This window comes from Merops nubicus, unplaced genomic scaffold, assembly GCF_000691845.1.
Source record: "Merops nubicus isolate BGI_N331 unplaced genomic scaffold, ASM69184v1 scaffold9713, whole genome shotgun sequence".
In the NCBI taxonomy this organism is placed as follows: domain Eukaryota; kingdom Metazoa; phylum Chordata; class Aves; order Coraciiformes; family Meropidae; genus Merops; species Merops nubicus.
The window spans coordinates 52,538-74,340 of record NW_008598268.1 but is presented as its reverse complement, the minus strand read 5'-3'; the positions used below and the strand labels follow the sequence as shown (position 1 = coordinate 74,340).

General features: G+C 35.3%; 1 protein-coding gene across 1 annotated transcript in view; it reads left to right on the top strand.

The window, feature by feature from the left end:
• Positions 1-21,803, top strand: part of CNTLN (centlein, centrosomal protein) — a gene marked incomplete at both ends in the record, with an annotated part of 120,543 nt that overhangs the window by 48,089 nt on the left and 50,651 nt on the right. Inside the window, 3 exons of the mRNA XM_008936994.1 lie at positions 44-104; positions 5,247-5,370; positions 8,132-8,257. Of these exons, the coding sequence (XP_008935242.1) occupies positions 44-104; positions 5,247-5,370; positions 8,132-8,257 (311 nt within the window). The remainder of the gene's footprint in view (positions 1-43; positions 105-5,246; positions 5,371-8,131; positions 8,258-21,803) is intronic.

The following is a 21,803-nucleotide window of genomic DNA, read 5'->3' as shown; positions in this document are numbered from 1 at the left end:
GATGTTCCAACTAGTTCAACCATGTCCTTGTTTTATTCTCCAGGAACCACCTGTGAAACGTTCAAGGTCTCTGTCCCCAAAGAGCTCTTTTAGAGAGTCAGAGGAGCTAAGGAAGCTTAAAATAGCTGAAAGGAAGATTGAAAACTTAGAGAAGACACTACAGCTAAAGGTGAACATTAAAAAAGTAAAAATAAAGAAACTCTTTAGCTATAAGCTTGCACAGATAAAGATGTACCAAAATAAACACATTTTAAAAATGCAAAATGCACATATTGTTATGGACTGTAAATGTGTTAGCATAAGAGAGCACTGTTTGCCTTTTTTTCCTTTACTGCTGGAAATATGGTGTTGGTACTCCTGCAGTCCTGTGGAAGTCCAATTCAAGGTGTCATCAATAATACATGCTTGTTAAATACATTTTCAAAATCTGTGTCTGAGGATATATAATCTGAGAAATTTATATACTTGTATAGAATAAAGTGAAGCAGAAAGTACAAAGAGGTTGTTTTTTTTTTTTAATATGGTGAAGCCAGTATTTTAAAATACTGAAGTCCATTAATTGGAACAGATTTACCCCTTGTAGTCTTAGAAGTTACGGCTCAGAAGTTGCTTCTCTAACAAATGCTATAACAAAAAAACAAACAAACAAACAAACATCCCCTGCCCCAGCCCTTGGTAGAAAAGTTTAACTGAGCATGTATTACAATTTCCCATTTTCTCCCTGTTTTGTAGATTTTTATTGATTTGATTTTTTACTAAAAATAGTACCTTTTGAGTACCTATTGGTTTCAAATTGCACCTCAGAATGTAAAACCCAAAGCTTGAGTCATATTTTCTTAAACATTTACAATTTATGCTTTCTTTCTTGTTTATTGTTTATTATAAGGCAGAACTGATTATATTGAACATACTGTGATAAATGTCAGATAAGTGGAAAAAATTTGGGACCCCTACAAACCTTAATCCTCAGCTCCTGCCTTACGCAAAAAGACACTCGTATATAATAATTCAATTTTAGAAAAAATGAGTGGGAATTCTATTTTAGGACAAATGCAAATTATATATACACCGTGTATACTTGAGAGAGTTTAATGTAGTGTCTTGACACACCTAGAGTGTATGAACAGGAAAGATGGTTTAGACTTCAAATTCTTTCTTGACAGGCTGTCTTATCCCTTATTCCTGAGAGTCACAAGATTAATTTTGGTTTGTGTTTTTCTATTGAGAAAACTAAGGCATATCCTACCAGCTCTACCTGGGAACTGGCCTTTGTCAGTTCTTCTGTTTGTTACTCATAGTTGGCCTGCCAGATGTTGGTGCTACAGATTACTCTGGCACCGTGGACTACTGCTCCACCCTTGGCAGCAAAGCTGACACATCAGTGTGTATGGTTTGTTGTCTTAAATGATAGACATTTCTTTGTGTTTTCTTCTGGGAAGAGGAGTAAAAAGAAGTACTCTAATTTCCAAGCACGTACAGAAGAGATAGGACTCTTTCTCTTTGCATGACCTCATAACATAATTTTTACCATTCACCATATTGCCTTTGTAATTTCTTCTGTTTCATATTAAAGTATAGTTTAGGAATCTGTGCAGCTTTATTATGTTGCAGGCATGGGATCTCTATTTATCACAGCTGTTAATCCGTGAGGTCTTTAAGGGCTAATTCTTGTATCCCCCCTCGAAACTGAATATGTATAGTTTACATATATACCTGCATTTTCTCTAAGAAACTTATTTGGCTTCTTCTGCAGAGTGCTTTAGTTGAAGAGAAGCTGTAGAGGCCCAGGTCAACATAATAAACACTGTTGTGGCACTACATTCAGAATTCAATGAGGCTATTGCCAGCATGACAGTGAACTCAGCTCTCATAACATTAACATCACAGTAATTCTGTTGGCATGGTATGATTTCTTGATATTAGCCTACTCTCACGAATTGTTTCCAACAAAGGGTAATGCATGTGATCAATGTTTTCAAAACTGGCACTTGAGTTATTGCCTCTTCAAGCAAAGTGTTGACTGTATGATTACTTGAAATACACTTGCTTTGAAAAAAGCTTGCTGTATGAATAAACATACTGATGATGCATATCCTGAAGATGAAATTTTGACTTTATCCATCAACCCTTCTGAAAAATTGGTAAAATTTTTTTTTTAAAAATTTATGAACAGCTTTATTTATGGGTTTTTCAGAAACAGGAATATTTGATGCCCCGGTTAGTTCTACACAGGAACAGAAAATGAGAAGGTCCCATTCAGAGGATTTTCCAGTTCTCTTCAGCTGACTCATTTCTAGCAAGGGAAAGTTGGCTCTTACTGTCCTTATTGATAATATAAATAGAGTAATCATGTAAATTCAGAGTGTCCATAGTTTTGGTACAAAATCTGCTTCATTTCTGCACTGCAGGACATACAAAAAAATTGCATAGCATCCCTGATTGCACCCTTGTTTAGGGACTGTCAAAGTAAATAAGAGTATTTAATTTATTTTGAATAACAAATTATCAAGCTGGTGGTTAGAATGGTCTGAAGCATAGGTACATCAATCTACTGTTGGACTTTAAGAAGTGAGTACAAATTCACTTGCTGAGAATTAGATATTTCATATGAACTAGGGGTAGGTTCTCTTCTCCTACATTATGTTTCTAGAACTCTGACCCCAGGCGTAGCCTAGAGGAGATAGTTCTGGCTTTAACTGTGTGGGGTTTTTTTGTTGTTGTTGTTTTGTTTGGTTGGTTGTTTTTTTTTAAGTTTTAAAAAAAAACTTTACAAGAAAAAAGGTGTCTTTCAAAAGCAACATGACATCTTCCTTTTGATTTTTCTCATCATTTTGTTTAAAGTTCTAAAATTTTAGAGAGAATTAGAGCTAGAATATATAGATCAGTCTTTAGGACCACCTTAATACTTGTTTATGTGAGTGAGGGAACACTTTTGGCTTTTCCACATAACTACTTGTGGAACAGAACTACATAACTACATTCCACATAACTACAATATGTTGTAATTTTCAGATACCCCACTTCAGCGTAAGAAGAATAGTTAAATTATTGAATCAGTATATTTTTTAAAATTGAATTTTAGTTCATATTTTACTGTAACAGAAGTTTGTATAGGTTAGTTCCAACGAAGTTTTGAAGTACTTACTAGAATCTGACCTGCTGGCGAGTATGAAGATGACATTTTCACGGGCAGTTAGGTTCTTCCTTGTGCAGATTGGACTTTGTCTTTTTGTCTCTCATTACTGCACGAGAAGTGCTATAGAATGGCAGTGGAGAGGCAGAGGATAACCTGTAGATACAGCACTGCTAGAGATGGTTGTTCTGTCCCATTTCTGTCAATATATAGAAAACTCTACACAAGACAGTTTAATTATTAAAAAATATAATGTAATTCAGTCAGAGAGGTGGAACTAACAGACTATGAAAATTAAATGTAAATTTAAAGTTCTGAAGTGCTTAATTCAATAAGAGAGTGATTAGAACTGTTAATTGTTTAATTTCTATTAGACGATTCTCGGAAATTTCTGTTAGAGAGTAGAGCAACTGATGAGGGAAGGGAATAACAGTAGTGGAATAGATAGTGGAACAGGTAAGCAATAAGGAAAGATTTAGATTCATAACTAGGGAAGGCCAAATTCTACACTCAGTTACATTACTGAAAGGGCACTGACACTAATAAGCTTCTGAAGACCTAAGCTGAAGACATTATTTTCCAGTACCTTGCCAGACCTGATCAGTTTTCACTAGCAGGATCAAACAATCTCAGAGCAATGATTTCATGAACTTTCCTTGAAAGCACAGCATCTATAGTTGGATTCCTAGGAAAATTTCCTGTTGCATCGAGCAAAGCTTGGTAATAGTCTCTATGTCTTTTGTCACAATTTATCTTGCTATTTGTGTAATTGTTTATACTATCATTGTAATATTTATCTAAGCCACCTAAAATCAGTCCATAGTACTTTTTAAGCAATTCTAAATTTATAAATGTATCTGCCTTAGAGGTTGTTTCAGAAAAGATACCTGACATGTCTTTGGGGAAGTATTTCATGGTACTTTGCTACCTGCTTCTATTCCTAAATCTAGTTTTTGTGTTGCTTGAGTCACTTCCAGAAAACTTCTGGAATTTTGTGTATAGTAGTGCCTGAAATTTTAGCTGGTATCTTTCAGCTTTCTTTGTGTGTCATGAAAGCTGGGCTACATTTTAGAAGCCGGGCTTAGTCTAGGTACTTTGTAGCTAGCACTACTGTAGAAACCTTTGCCATGTTTTTATAGTGGGATTTAATTTTTATTGCTTGCAGCTCTTACCATTAGTGTATCTTATTTATTGAGTAATGCTGAAAAGACCTCTTTGAATATAAGCAGTAAATAAATCACAATATTTTATTTCCATGTACTTAGAGACTAAGGAACATATTCTGTAGTTGCTCTACAAGCAGAAATCCCATTGAACTGGAAATGAAGCACTAAGGGCAAAATTTTCTACAAGAGATAATGTCTGATTAATTCTTTACTGCTATATGCTGGAAATTTTACTTGCTTCCATACTGTGGAATGTCCTCTTCTTAATGTTAATTTTTTTTAGAGCACAGTATTGTCACTTAGGAAAATCTGGTTCTAAACTTTCATGACATTATCCTATATTTTTCATTCGTTAACAAGGGAGTATGTTTTTTTTACACATAGTTTTGATTATATAAAAGCAATTGCAAAATTTATTATTTCTTACTTGTTACAAAGTCTGTGTTTTGCAGGTTTAATTATTGTTACAGAAATAAACTAATAAGTGAGAAAACCCTGAAGCCATTTAGATTTAATTTTTTTTGATGTGGACTTCAGTGTGGCCACTGTTTATCTTCAAAATACATAGATTATTTTTCCATGAAAAAAAAAATAAGAAAAGAAAAAAAATCATTTGGACAAAAAGACGGTGACAACAATCTTTTTTCAGTCGATGTATTTTTAGGTGTATTAGACCAATGCAGTCAAAGGATGAGAACTGATGTTTTGGTTGTAAATTTTGTAAAACTTCTCAGCAGCATGGGAAAAAATATTTACATTTTGCCAGGTTAGCAAAATTTGCCAAAGTAGCAATAAGAAACATTTGAGCTCAGGGACTGTGATTCCTGATCTTTCTATTTAGATTTCTGAGGCTCTTTACTGTTATTTAAACATAACTTTTGTTTCATGGGATGTGTGACAGTCTCTTACATTTTGCCCAATTTAATTTTGGTTTTCTGGTGCTACACAGACTCGAGAAACCGATGAGCTAAGAGCAGCCCATGAAAAACACAAAGAGAGGCTGCAGATGTTACAGACCAACTACAGAGCACTAAAAGAGCAATTAAAGCAGTGGAAGGAGGACGATAGCAGGTAAGTTACATAGCTCATTAAAAACATTTCCCTTATACAAGAATTCTGAACAGAAGTATTACATAGGTATTCAAAAGAGAATTTCATTTGAAGGAAGAAGCTACTATGTGGTGATCCAGACTTCCTCCTTTGTTAAAGCAGAGGACATAGCATACCCTTATATGAGAAAAATTACAGCTGAAACCAAGAGTAAAATTTATTGAGCCATGACTTATTTTATTTAGGATCTCATTGTGAGCCCAAGTGCTGGACAAAGGTCTGCTAGGGCTGCTTATTTATGCTTGTCTAATTCCCCAGTCTATTAATTTGTTGACTGTGTATGTTTTTAATTTTCTATAATAGAACAATCGCTCCCTATGTTTCAAATATTTTGTAAAAATAATTTTATTCATTAAAATTACAGAAATAACAATGGAACAGTTAGAAATTCAAGCATTAACTTAAGCTAATCCTAAAATCAACCTCTTAATAGTGAAAAAAAGTGTGTGCTTGAAAAGCGGGATGTTTTCATCTGTTAAATGATTACAAAATCAATTATTTCTGATCATTCTACAAATATATTGTGGTAATATATCTTTATTAATGGAAGGAAGAAAGACATCAAAATTTAAATCGTGACTATTCTATATATAATTGTCCCTTATATTCTGTACAGAAGAGTGAATATTTCATTCAGAAATTCTTGGGTTTTTTGAGGTCCTTAGCAGAGAATCAGAATTTTTTTGTAAACACATTTGGAGGTATGAAGACATTTCTTAGCACTTTGCCATGCAGTTGTCAGACATTGATCAGTTACAGTTTTTCAGGCCCTTTCTTGAGAAGGTCATTTGAACAGGTCCTTGAATCCTTGTGGCTTTAGTAGGATTTCAACATGCACTTACAATTTACTAAACACATATGTATTTTACTAAACCAATTCTTTTTGTAATTAGAACAATACTGACTAACATTGACATAAACTTTGTAACTCTCTCTGACCGAAAACAGAATAACAGAAATTGCTGCAAAGCTGGTAGATGTTCAGAGGGTCTAGGGTGGTGTAAAGCATCCTACTGTGAATGATAAACTGTCCCTAATATATAAGCAATGCTTTAGCCTCTATGAGGCAATTGCATTGCTTTGCAATACTACGGTGTTTACTTAAAATAATGGTAAGGTACAAATCTGCTAGAGGCATTGGCAGCACAAGAAGATTTTTTGAAATATCAAAGCATAAATGTTCAATAGATTTTTAAAAATTAGAATGAAAAGGTTTTATTTATCTAGGAAAAACACAATATTTTATCTTCTAGCTCACTGTTTTAAATTCAGGGCAAGCTAGAAATGACTGAAACCTACTAGATGATAGTTATGTTATGCAATGAAATGATTTAATTCTGTGTCTAAAGCTAAGTAGGCATTCGTGGTCCACTGAGAGGCCAAGCCTGAAAAGATAGATAAATTCAACCTAGATAAAGACAGTAAAATCAAACTTGATATGCAATGAAGCACTGAGTGTTCTGGGTCTGATGGTTTAAAAAAAAAAAAAATTAAGACAAGGAAGGGGAGAGACAGACAAAAGCAACTTCTGTTTCTGTTTGAAATAAATGAGACCAGCTTATGTCCTGACAGGAATGTATTTGGGAAAAGCAGATATTGGGGAAAATGTAATACTAAATCTTTCTTCACTCATCTGATTTTTTTTTTCATCTATAATTAAGATGAGCTGAAAATTATAGCGTTTGCTCATTTTTGTTATCAGCACAAAATTGGATGAAGTCATCATACTAAAAGAGGTTTGGTTTTCCTTTTTATTATGCTTAAACAAAAGAAAGAAGCCAAGACACAAATAAAAACAGTCTGTAAACAGTTATAGCTTATATTGTTATTTTGATATCTCAAAAAGCTTTATATCACTGGGGTGATGTAAATTGTGCATTAAGAACTCAGTATCAGGTACTTATGTGGCACTTCTGATCCTCTGTAAGTGATGGAGGACCCCGTTCTTTCTGATTCTTCGTAGATTAGAATCTTTTACCGAGATGGCAGCTGATGGGACCTAATCCACCTGTCAGTGTACATACAACTTCCACTGACATACGTGACTGCAAAGATGATGGGGGCCTTGTGAGGTTACCATGTTCTCTGAGAGTTTATTTCTGCACCCAGTAGGAATTTAGATTGCAGAGTTTTAAATTAATTTTATAAAGGATTTTAAAAATGCAGTTTTTATCTTTTGCATTCTTAAAACATGTAAACATATTTTAATGGCAGAAAAACCATGACTTTTTTGAAATTCAGTATGCTTTTTCCTGGTGCATCATCTTATCTATAGGTGGTTTATTCTTTCTTTAGACTGCAGACCAACAGTTTGATTTAGACGGGGTGTTAGTGGAACTTCCAGATTGGTTTGCAGGGGCATTAGGGGAGATAGTGGCTCTCCCATTTTTTTGTGATAGATTGTGTAAGAGTTTCACCTTCTGCTTTCTCATATTGATATTGTAAGAAATGTTGACGGAGTGAATGTGAGTGACACCACACTGCTACATGTCAATTGAGAGCCGTGGTATGATATGTGTCTGAAACTGCATAATTGAACTTTTCTATAATATCACAGTTAAGGTTTTATGCCTCACAGAATCTACACATAATACAAGGTTTGTGTTTAGTAGATGCTATAGAGTAAAATTAATATTTGCTGAAAGCAAGAATGCTTTTATTGTTGTGTTCCTAAAACATATAGATACTTACAAACAGCCAACCTCTCTTTACTCATAAACAGGTTTGAGAGTTGTGAAAGTGGATACCAGCCTGCAGACCCCCAGCAGCCTTGTCAAGAGGATTCTGACGCTGTGTGGAATGAACTGGCATTTTTGAAAAGGGAACACAAAAAGCTGTTGATTGAAAAGTGAGTTCATTTCTTAAATGGTGTTTATATAAAGAAACGTGCTACTGTTTTTTCTGAAGGTAGTGCTTTGCAGGCCACATGAGAGGAGTTCATTGCAAAATTTCAAGATAAAACCGTCTTCTACCAAACACAGAAAAGGAAAACATCAGCTCTTTTTTTCCTTTTTTTTTTTTCCTTTTAAATCAGTGACAAGTTACAAGTTTGCTAGCACTAACAGAAACTGTATTCCATGATCTAGGGATTGTGTTAATTAATGTGGCTCTCATCTGTTGGAGGTGTCGCTCTTCATTAGCCTGTATTTTACACACTGCCGTGCTTCATTTTTGGAATGAGGTGGTGAGGGGATAACCTAGCCAGCCATCCTTGTTTGATCTCTGTGATACATACGCAATGCAGAATGCCTCAGCTCTCTTGGTTCCCTGCCCTGTCCTGCTAATCCCAGCTGAGCTCATTATGGTGTAGCCTTGCTGCTACTCCTGGAGCCAGAGCTGTCCAAGCTAATTACTGGTAGCAGCAGAGCTGCCTGTTAAGGGTCTGGTGTGGATCTGCTAACATGGTCCTTGGTAGTGACCTGCAAAAAGCACGAGGGAGTTGCTCTCTTTCTTGCTGTGCACAGCCTGTCCTTTGGGTTTAGTGCTGATCCTTTCACACAGCTCTTTTAGCTGTAGTAAGTGTAAAACTTGGTGAAGGAAACTCTTACTTTAGAAAACATACAGTTTGCTGCTTTGATCTCATAATTCATAGGCTATTATACTCAGCCAGGCAAAGTAAGAAAACGTCCTTTTATACTTGACAAAAGGAAGTTAGTATGGTATAATTAGCCCTTTGCTGCTATTTAACACTTTCTCTAAGTCAAGTTGATTTTTTTTTTTAATTTAAGAATCAAGATAACATAGAAACTTTTATTCAGTTTTCGTTTTTTTCAGCTTTAAGAAAATATGTTTTCCCAGTGGGTCACAATGTAAAGCAATTTTGTGGAGATACCATGAAGGCTACTGTCACAGAATTTCAATAGCAGCAAAGTGTTTTGTAGAGTGTAAGTCCTTGTGTTTCCCATAACCTGCTTTAGCATATTACATGCAATAGTGGCAGTAGCTGTGTTGCATGGGGTATTCTTATATCCACCAGTTACAGCTGTGTTCTTGCCACTTCATTGTCATGTTTTTGCTTGCTGTTTTGAAACTATTGCAACAAATATAATCACATGTACTACTTCTGTTTATTTTGATTTTTATGTAGGAGGGAGCACTTTCTTGCCATAGATGTAATTGCAGTTGTAATTCTCCTTCCATCACAAATCAACACAGCATCACAGGCAACAGAAACTCAGGAGTAGTAGCACTCCTCCTCTCATTCTCACACAAAGCCATGAAAGAAAGATTGCTTATGTATTGTATCCTGAAGGCTGGTGCAGCTGGACTGTTCTTCTAGAGCTCCTCTGCTGTCATATTTATGGGGAATACCCTTATGTCTGATACACTGCAGATCACTGGCCTTGACTAGTCTGTGATGAAGTGTTAGGAGCAAACAGTTGAACTGTTTGAAATACAAAGTTTTTAAGTCAGAATGAGTTCTTAAAATTCTGCAGAGTACTTAATAAGGAGCCAGTGTACCATTGCGATCATTAAGGTGAATTCCTTGTGTGGGTTTGGGTGCTTTTTACTACCTGTTGGCAGTGCAGCTTATTGTTGGTTGAAGTTCAGAAGGAATGAATACATAACTCCTGTGGTTTTTATATCTGTCTTCAATGCCTATGTCCAACAATGACTGTCTTTAAATTGTTGCAGCAAGTCAGCATTTCAAGATCTGAGCTAATTTTCTTAAAGAAAATGAATTCTAAATTTAGTGTACTTTCTAGATCTGTCAACTGGCTTCTTTATATTGCAAGTGTTCTTTGTTAAGCTTTGGGGAAAACGGACGTGATCTACAGAGGACATGTGTAAGCCAAATCCAGTTGCTTAAAGAAAAGTGTCTGTGTAGGGATTGTATATTTTTGTATGCCTGTTTTAACTTTAAATATGTGTAATTTCTGTCTCTGACTAAGCCAGAGAGTGAATGTCAGGAAAACGGAATTAATTGTTGTTTGTCTGTTCCTTATACTTCTAAAGAAGATTTTCCCTCCCCCTCCAGGGTAAACTGTGATGTAAATGTCTTTAACTTGCACATATATTGCTTTGAAAATAGATGGATAAAAAGGAAATAAAACCAAGGAAAGCCCATTGATGCATGTCCCAGGCTCCAAAATGCAGTCATTACCAACATTATCTCACTGTAAGCCATCAGTTCTCAAGTTAGGGAATGTGTTTTTAAGTCAGAAAAAAAAGAATTTGCATAGGAAGTCATTGGTTCTGGCGGTGTTGAAGTTGGTGGAAAGACTGTGTCAGCCATTACTTTCAAAAGTAGAAACTTTTAAAAGAAGAAAGTTTTATTCTCATCATAGAGAGGGATTGCATTGACTTGTAAACTGTTAAACACCGTGCGTCTTTCAAGCTGGATGCTAACGGACAACCAAGTGTAGGATTTAAGACTTTATAAATATAGACACCTCTTTTTAACAATACAGGAATTTTTCTGCTTTCATCAAGTTCAGAATGCCTGATGTAATTTTTTTTTTTTAAATATTGATGCAGAATGTGTGGCGTTGTTACTGCCATTTTTTAACTTTTTGATTAGTAAAGAATAGTGTGTGCATGATGTATTACTTTGCAATTAATAATGAAATGTTTCAGAGCCGTGAGCTGCATACTCTCCATGATTAATGATGTATAAATTTCAGCCATTTATGCATAAAAAAGAAAGTGTGTTTATATTGTTGCAATCACATAATAGATTAGTATAATATAATCATCAGTAAACTATGATTATTCAGTGTGTCCTGAGTGCTTTCTGCATATATCTCTCTTGAATTTCCTAACATTCCTCTGAAAGAAGATGATTTTCTTGCTATTAATATGTTTTATCTTTATACTAAGTGCCTTACCAAATAATTATTCTCTGACTTCATAGAAACTGTTTTTAGTAATAGTTTTACCTGACTTCTTTATTAAGCTTCCTCTCTCACTACTCTTTGACAAAGTATATCAGATTATATTCTACCATGTGATGTGGATTGAAAGCTGCATTTTTCATTTTCTGTGTTGTAAAATCTCAATTTTAAAATTCTTTATTATTAAAACAAAATTGAAAAGTCTAAAATTTAAGTTCAGTTTGAGATTTGAACCAGTAGTTAAGAAAATAGTCTAGCTTTTAAGCCCTCACAACTCATTGTCTTAAGAAATTCTGTAACAGCTACGAGTTAAACTTATGCCAAAAACTGAAGAGTTGCAAACAGGAGCAGAATGAGATAGCTGAAGTAAATTCCCTAAGTATTCTTTCAAATGTTTATTAATGTTGATGGCCAAATGAAAACAATTGCACAGCTCTACTAGGATATCCCTATAGAGATATAAACATAAACACATAGATATGTATATAGTCCTCAAGTTTTTAGATAGATTATTTTTAATCTTGGCTATTAAGTGCTAAATGTTTTCTTCTTTTATGTAGAATTGCATTGAGAGATAGGTCCTTGTCATTTTGTTCCCACGTTAGATTCATCTTTGTATCTAGATTACTTGGATTTTGCTGAAATTCAGGGTAAATTGCTGTGTAGCATGTCCAATTGAACTGCTACTTTATTGCGAGCTAGCTAATTTGAACTAATTTGACATTTCCATATTAAATTATCTTTCGCGGGAGTATAGGGATACACCAATCCTTTGGCCTTCAGGTACAAACTTTGGAAAGGTATAGTTGACTATATATAAGCTATTGTGGAAGGTTTACAGTTTTATATCTTTTGTTCTGGATTATTTCTTAGGAGATATTGTAAACAATCTCAGCAACACTGAGTTATATGACCTTGTACATCATCTTCAGAGCTAACTGGAAATTGATTCTCCTTGGCCATGTGCAGCTAGTGGTAAGGAGGAAATGTTTATAAAGTGTATAGTGTAGAAAGTGTAGAGGAAATGTATATACATTTTTTATAAAGAAAGAGATAGCCACATCATTCGAAGAACTTTTGGTAGTCATGCTTTCCTCGGAGTGCCTGGGTATCTGTGCATGTCCTCCTTGTAGGAAAGGTGTTCTGGATCTTTGAAGCGTGTAGAATCACTGCAAGATTGGTCACATCCTTACTCTGCTATAGCAGCTATTTAATAAAGGTTTTTCATAAACTTTTTCTTTTTTAGGAAAACAAGACCTCATGATTTCTGTTTTCCTCATTCTTCATAGAGTCAAAGCAGGTGTTCTATACCCTACCTAGTGCTATCTCACCAGCCAGCTGGCAGGATTCTAACCTGACACCAGTAACAGCATGTGATGCCTCTAGCCTTTTCTAGCTATCAGAATGAGTAGGGTGGAGGAAAGCTAAATTTACTGTTCTGGAATGGTGTCAGGAAGAAAGACAAACCTAGGCTTTGTTAGTTTCTCTGCTTTTTGAACGTGCCTTTTTAAAATTCTGTTTTATTTTTTTTCTAGGAACCTGCTGAAAAAATGCAGGTTTGATCACCTTGACAGTCTCTTTGGCTAGACAGGAAATACCTAGTCATTGGAGACTTTGTTTTTAAACTTCCACTGTTGTGTGACATCCAAATAATGCAATTTTTGTTTTTTCTTTGTTTCAATTGATAGCTGCATTGTGTACCAAATTAATTTGGAACAAGGTGCATTCACACTACATCACTGTTAAAATATGTCACCTACAGACTATAGCCTTTTTGACATATGTACTGTCTCTGTAAAGTAATCCTTCTGTTTTTCAGTTTTAGGAGTGCTAGGGCATAGTAGGTTCCCTACTGCAAAATATTTAAATTTAATAGCTATGGGCTCCTGTTTACTTTTTACTGCAATTAGTAATTCTATATGGCAAAGCCAAATATAGTTAAAATAATGACGTGTATGTATTTCTTTAGGTTTTGGATGGATAAAAAGATTGCTAAATTTAAAACACCACTTCTTGTTCTACTGAAAGTGATTAGAGCCAGCTGGTGTCAGGGGGTTCTGACAAATGTGCATGCTCATTCACTGGACTGAACATTGCTTAGTGGTAAATGGCAGTCAGACTCAAGTGAGAGAACTTGAAACAGCGCAGCTGTTGGCTAAGACTACTACAAACAATTTAAAATTAAAGGAGATGGCAGTGCTAGTTGTCCTACAGGATGCAATTTTTAAAGGAACAAAGTCATAACTGTAGATGATGCATGATGCTGTTTAAGGACTTTTACGTAATTCACTTACGTAGCCCCTTTTGTGAAAAGAATTCTTTCCTACTTTCTAGCAAGACTTTCACAAGGCACTTTGTCAACCAACTGCAAAATATATATTGTTGTTTTCCAATACCCTGAGTTGTCAGTCAGGGGTGACAAGATGAATGATCTTTAGTTGTTAAGTTTGTCTCTAGAATTTTTCTTACCTGTGTCCGCCAGATCTTGTAATTTCCTGCATCCTAGCTAACAGACAGTTTGGGGGATTGCCTTGTTTTTTGAAATAAGATATGTTGATATTTTTCCTTTATTCTTCTGTATTTAATGAGACTTGTCTGCAGGTATTTGTTCAAAATCCAAGTAGTATGATCAAATCTCCATGAGCAGCCTGTAGTACTTCAGTTCCTTCTTATACAAGAAGACTGTGTCATACTGAAAACACGCAGAGATGCTGTTAAATATTCTTCCGTAACACTTAAGCAGGTAAAGGCAGAATTGGAGTTGCAATAATGATGATAAAATTTGGGCATTGTCAGGGAGAAGAGTAGCAGAGAGATGTTGGAGAAGGTTAGGGACTCTCTTGTCGGCTTCCTGTTTTATTGCTTGCCCAGAAGTATTGCCTGCCTTGCTGCTGAATCACAGTGATTACTGTAGACTGTCTGAGTGTTACAGCAATGAAATATTGTACTGTTGGTAAGCATACTGCCAGTGAGAGTGCTGTCTTTTTCTTTTCTCTGTTGCCTAGACAAAAGCTTTTCAGAATTCAGATGGAAATGTCTAATTTATCAGCCTACAGATATGTATGTATATGTAAAAATAAAGTACTAAGTGTGTCTTGTTAAACTGTATTGAATGTTCACAGTAAGAAGCCTATGAACTCACAGTCTGCAACACCCAAGCGTGCTAAAACCAGTAACATAAGGTGTCAGGCTGCTGTATTAAGAGAGTAATGAGGGAGTAATGAGTACAGGTTTCTTTCCAACACCTTCTGTGGAGTTCCTGGGAATTCTGGTAAGGGCAGAACTGCGTGGTGCTTTCTGGGTACAGCTGAATTTAGTTTTCTGTTATCCTTGCATGGTGCTGATTTTGGAAGGGAAACATCAAATTTTCAAGTTTAGGTATATCTCAGCTTTACTAATAGCATATGGAACTTAAAGAACTGAATTTTGCAAAGAAGTAGAGACATCGTTTCTTCAAAGACTGCAAGTAATATTTTGCAAGGAAAATTATTAAACAATTTTTATGTGTACATGCCCTATCTCTTGAACTCTTTCTTAAAGAATGTAGTTCTGGAATACCAGAAACCCAGATGTGGAACTAAGTGGACTTTTGTTGTGGCCCAGTGTGATCTTTATAATGAATTGTTTGGCTTTCTTTTGCTGCATGAGACAGAATATGCCTCTATATACAAAAGTTCAACCTATCTTAATGTTTAAGGATCTTTTTCTAATTTATAAAGAATTCAGAATGCCTGTTCTAAAAATCATAGAATGGTTGTTATATTTGCTTTTTCAAACACAATCTCATGAGAATAAACATGGAATCTTCCAAATTTTCCTAAAATTCAAATATTTTGGTTTAATTTCAATTCAAGAGATTGTTTTGTGTCCTTACTTTGCATTATTGGAAAATATCTCCATACTAAAAACAGGCTGTAGGTAACAGAGACTTTTGTGTGTGGGTCATCTGAGGTCTATATAAGGGTTAAAAGCACTGATGTGACACTAAAACTCGATATTCATGTAATGGAGACCTCACACTATGTGGTTCTCTGAGTCACTTTGATTATACTGGTACCTCAGTCATGGCCCTTCAGGTTGAATCCTTTCTGAACTGCACTTAAATACCATTTATGAGGCTGTTCTGATGGTCATATTATAAAGAAATGAAAAAAATAAAATAATGAGCATAATTCACACTATGTAAATTTTTTTTAAACATCTTTTATTCAGTCAGCTGAGTTTTGTGCTGCAGTAAAACAAAAGATTACTAAATGGTAGATAAATTTTTAGGCATGGTTTTTTACCATCGTTTTGCAAGCTAAACTGTATGCTACACATTGAAACTATTTTTGTCTCTAGTCACTAGCACATCTTTGAGTTTTGAGTGACTATTAATTTGAAATATATCTCAAAACTCATTTTTGGCAACTATGACACAATCCTCTTTTTTATTAGGTGAACAGACATTGAATTGGTGTGAGGGAAGTTGCTTTTATCCTTTTTCACTCCTGAATGCAGGCTGTAAATCAGAGAGATTTTACTTAGCACCAGCAGATACCGCTTCCTGCAAATTTCATCCATCCTATAAGTGACTGAATTGGGGAAACAAGGATGATAAAGACGTGTTTCTGGGAAGTGAAGGGACAAAGTAAGATAGATAGCTCAGTGACTCTGTATAGTCAAATATTCCATTTCCTTGGTTAATTAAGACTACAAGTTTCTGTAGTTAAACTGCAAGCTTAAAATTTTCTTCCTGTAAAGGAATTCCAGTAAATCACTCTGAATAGTTTGAATATTCACAAAATGTAAGTAATGCTGGTACTTTTTACTTTGCTTTTCTTTTGGCAGCATTATCCTCAGACATATGTAATGGTTTTTGCTCTCTTACACAGTCTAGATCAAACACCTGCTCCCAGGTTTACTCTGACCTCCCAAGGCTGTCAGTTGACACATAAATATACAGACCCATGAAGAGATCATATTTTGCCCTTACCGCAGGCAAATGTTCTTGAATCATAATGCTGTAGACACAGAATAGTATTTCACATGTGAAAGTTGGATAAAGTTTCTGCCTCACTTGGTTCTCATGACTCTAAACAATTTTTGAGCAGTAGAAAATTAATATCAGTGTCTGCATTATGTTGTATCAGACTCCTCATCCTAACTTACTACAGCCTCTTATATTTTCTGTAAGGGTTTTTTGCAGAAGCATGTGTAGTGTGCAAGTGCATGCTACTCTGGTTCTATAGAGTAGATTTTTATCCTTCTGAAGACTCAAGAACAAAAAATACAATTCAGTTTAACTTACCTAGAAGACCTTTCTCTGTTATCTGCTGTCCTTTTTTCTCAAGCTCCTTTTGTTTCTGAGGGGCAGAAAACAGAGCTTTTTCTGCTATCCCATATTCTTGAAAGGATTATGAGGCTATTTGGCTTAGGTTTTGGATAGGAAAATATTCCCTTGCTCTAATTTGACTTCTTGTCTTTCAAACTTACTTATTTTGGCTACTCTAATAAGCAACAGTATTGTCCCTTTTTAAGGACTCTTGGTAAAGAGCATGCAGAGCTTGCTTATCAGTCTTTTTCTGTCTGATTTTCTTCTCCATTTGGCTTTCCAGTCTTTAACAATCTTCCGCGACTCTGGAGGAAAACATTTTAAAAGGCAATAGTTAACCTCTTGGACTCAGAGGAAGGCTTCCCTGACTGTAGCAGCTCCTGGACTAGCCCCTTGATACCTGTCCACACCAGCAACAGTATGCGTTGGGAGATTGTGATTGGTTCTGCTTATTTCTCTGAAGAGTTGTCCTGCTGCAGTCTTATAACATGTAATCCTCGGAAGGAGTCAGTTTCCTCAGTGGGTTATTCCTTCTTATGTATGCAGCTCTATTAGAAATGAGATTCTCTGCTTGGTTTTATTTTCCAGATAAAATTCCCTGGGACAAATGGAAAAGAAGTCTTATGTTTTGTTTGGATGTTTATTTTAGACTGCCATGAGCCTGCTCTCTTAATTCCTTTTATCTGTATGCAGAGGAGTGTAGGAGTCTCCTGCTGGCCCTACCTGTGAATGCTGCAAGCTGCTGATGAGCAATGGCTGACTTGAGGGATGTGTGTTACTCAGGAGGCAGTGGTTTGCTAGAGGACTAACTAGAGTCCTCTGGCAGTGGGTTAAACTGGAGTTGGCAGCTCTTGAGGGAAGGAGCCCTTTAAACTGGTAAGTGCAGAGACAAAGTTTATGCTATAGTTCAGGCTATCTTTCTAAATTGACCTTTCTTTAATGTGTTGAGACTCAAGTGCACATGTGTATGTGTACCTTAGGTTTGGAGCTGTGTGAGGGCTCCTGATGATATCTTTAGAACTGCTGGCAATTAAAAATGATGAGTACTAGGAAATTTTGTTCTAGCAAGAAGGCGTATTTTGCAGAAGCCCTGCTTATACGCAGATGGTACGAGCATCTCACCTATTCTGGTAACTTGATAAGTAAGCAAATGTTCCAGAGAATTTCTTGCTGATGCCTAGCTATAATCTAAAAGAAATCAGAAGTAATTCCTTTGGTAAAACTGATTCTATAGCTCAGTTCTAATTATGCTACCTCTTCCTTTATTCCAAATGCATGAGTATTACAGAAATAATTAAATAATGGAGGAGTAATAAGAAGTATTATATTGCCATAAAATAGAATTCAGAATGTTGTATGATACTGAAAGAGCAAATTCTATAATTCTGGGTCAAGGTCAGTACCTTTAGAAATGTATGCAATACCAGCATGTACGATTAGCTGAACAGATTTGATCTATCTTGATTTCTTACCATTCTTGTTCTAATAAAGTGAAACTGCACCAATTGCAGTTGGAGGCTAGAAATGAAGGACTGATACCTGAAACAGGATAGTACATGCTTTCCTGCTCCTCTTGGTGCCTTTTGTGTGTGTATCTATCTACCTATCATCTATCTATCTATCTATCTATCTTAGTTACAAGCAATAAGAATGAAGTTGTTGATAGTAAACAAACCACTCTGAGGCTGTTCTTTGGATGTGAAAACAAAGCCTTGATTCTACTTCTGACCTGCCATATTAGAAGATACTGACAGTCTTCCAGGAAGTGCCAGTAGATTCCTCCTGATTTAGGGTGCTAATTCAGTCAATTCAAGGACTCAGTGGCTTCTCCTTGGCGAGGAAGGAGTGGGAAGTTGCCCTCGGATGATGTGATCTAAAGCAGCTGGACTGTTCCTTGTCAGCAGAGTAAACTTTAGAAGTATTTTAGAGTAGGTTATATTGTCAGAAGATGTCTGGGGTTTCAATTTTTTTTGGAACCAGGTAAGAAAATGCTTATTGTGGAGAAAGCATTAGTCAAGACATAGAATCAAATTCTACCAGGTACACTTACAAGCAGCATAACCTCTCCATGCAGAAGGCTCAAAGTCATAAGGCTATTTCAGGTCTGCATAAAGGTGGAAAGCAGCACACCAGTTTCTAGGCTTTCTGTACCTTTAAGTCAATTGTCTCCCATCTGGCAGGCTATCATCTGAACTTAGCAGAGCTGCCACAAAACACAAAATTTGAATATAAATAAGAGCAAAGCATTTTTTCTAGAAGGAGTCACAAGAAAAGTTTGCTCTTTCGAACACATTGCAAAACCAGGGATTTTTTTCCTCCTTCTTTAAGAAATTATCCTGAGCAGAAAAGTGTGTGTGAGCCGAATACATATTTTAAATAGGACTTTAAGTTCATCTAATAGAGTTAGGATTGGTGTATTTGGTCTTAAAATTAGAAATACCAATCATTTAAGTAACTCATAGTTATGTAACCTTCATTATCAGCAAATTGAGTAAGGTATTACAGTAAAGCTACATCTTTCAGTTATACTGAATATACTTGACTGTAAACTAAACAGGACTGAAAAGACATTCCTAATGCCATCAGAAAAGAGTTGTTTGCCATATTTTGAAAATCTTTTATACCTTTTCAGCTGAAAGAAACCTAAACCAAACTGGTAGAAATGAACCTGTGTAAAGAATATGTCTAGATAGAGGCCAAGCGATAATTGCAGTTTCAACATTGGAAGCTTTTAGAAGTGGCTCACTGTGATAACATTACCATTAGAGACATGAATTTAGACTTTGAGTTTAATGAAACTTAATAAAGTTTGAGTGGTTACTTATTTTCTTTTCATCTGGATTGCTGATAGGTATTCCTACTAATGAGTCTCCTTTGCCAGAGGTTATTCATGTATACAGCTAGGAGATGTTTTATGCAAATTTTCAGAGACAATTCTGAACAATTCTTTCATTGAAATTTAGTTAGATTTTATTTCTGTTTTTATTTTTTTCATCAATTTATTAATGGTTAAGAGCTTATTTACGGAATTCTGGCATTTCAACACCTGCAAGGTTTCACCTACTCCACATATCAATATAAAAGATCATGTAAGTTGTCAGAATACTTTACAGTATTTGATAAACATTTGCACAAAGGTCATGTCTGTTATCTCTCTATCATTTTAAATTATGTCCTAGGAACTTTCATTTTTAAAAGTTGAATTAAATAGTGGAAGCAATACACAGCATGAATGTGACAGTCTGTAAAATGGAGTAGTAGTAGCCTTTGACTTTGTCAAGAGAGAAAGTGCGAAGATGTGAATTTATCATGAGCTGGAACCGATCAATTTTTACTCACACTCAGATTTGTTTGTCTTTCCTCTTGACTTGCATATATCCACTGTATTCAAATCCCATCATTCATTCTTGAATTAGGGTTCAAAGGTCTCTTTGCTGAGTCTATAGAGCAAAATATATTTTCTAAAGAAGCAGGTTTTTTTCTTATTATGATTACCATAGTTTTGAGTTCTGCATTGCTGTATTCAGTTTAGAACCTTAATCAATTCTGTTGTGTAAGTTAGGTTTTTCCCTAATTTTTTTTTTTTTTCTCCTCCTTGTTCCTAAGCCTTAACTGCAGGATTACCTAGCTTCTTCTTGTTCAGTCCTTATTTGTAGGTTTTTTTTTTCTTTTGTCAGTGTTACATATGATTTGGTTAACAGCACATCAGTACCTACATACTTCATAGTCCTCCTTTTGTACAGGTATACCATCTCTAAGTGAGCATCAGTTTCTAGCTTTTCCCTGTACAAATTGAGCTTAGGTCAATTTCTTGTAAAATGCTTAAAAGGTTGAGGTTTTGTTAATTGTGTAATAGATGTAATAATGAGATCATGTTTATGAGATGCTGACTGAAATAACATACAAACTTAAATACAGCCATAGAATTTAAAAATGTCAATTTTAGAAAGGCAGAAAAAAAATCAGTTTTCCTAAAAAGAACGCTGGTTTATAATATTAATTGCTTTATGTTTCATTTTATTGCTCAAGCAAAATGTACATAGTATGAAAAAGGGAACTAGAAAGCACCCTGCTTGTCAGCTGATATATTGTCATTTGGAGATTTGTAAAAGGGTAAACTAAAAGCATCCTCCATGTTCTATGTTACCGCTTTACAAAGCAGACTGTTGACTCTTTACAAATTTTTTTAGATTTGTTCTTCTCCCACAGCTCCTAAATACACTCATTGCTGAATTTCCTTACTGGAAAAAGAGTTACACTCAAATGCTTGCACCACTCAATGTTATAATTTGAAACAGGAAAGGTAATTAGCCTAATCTACATTGTAAACTTGTAATTTCTTCCACTTCATTCAGTAACTATTGGATTTATCAGGAGATAAATTATTTGATATTAGATACAAAAATTTAAAACATCCTGTTATTTTTTCTTTTCTTTTATGTCAAGCTTATAGTCATAGCTAATTATAAAATGTGAAATTAGTTGAGCAGTCCTAAAAAGAATTAGAAGCACAGTTAGATGATTAGCGTAAAGCATCTAACATATACATCATCCTCAAAATTGCCTACACTTGAAACATCTTCAACTCCCTATGTTTCTACCATCAAAAGATGGACAAGGCAAGTTCTAATGTTCAGTGATTTCTTTTCAATATCCATGCCTCAAGACTACAACCAGCTAGAAACACTTTACACAGAATCTACCTTTCCACTGTAGAAATTTCTTCAGAGATTCCACCTCTCAGTTTCAGTTTTTGTCTTGGATCTTTTCAGATGACATAAACACAATGCCCTTTGCTCAGCACTTGCTAAATCAAACACATTTTTCAATGCAGAGAAATCCCCTTTCAGTTAGGATCAAAACCTGGTACATTTCTTCTTTCCACTGTTTGATGTGCTAATTGAAACTGAACGATGCAAAAAATGATGCAGTAAATCTAGTGAGCATATGCTTAAGATAATTACAGCAAATATTACATGCTTCTGCTAAAATAGTGTTGGAAGCTGTTATTCACAGTATCTGAACTGTGACACAGCTGTTCTGACTCTCTAGTTCCAGTAGGCTAGTGTTCTGCATTACCACACACAGAGATTAATTTTGATCCTTTAAGTTTAAGAATTGCAGAGGCAATCCTTTCACCCTCAGTAAGTGAGGGAAGCATCTCACGTCACTACAATCCATGCAGCTGAATCACAGGTCTCTTCAGGTATTTAATCTGCTTTGTAAAAGAATTGGGCATAGATCAT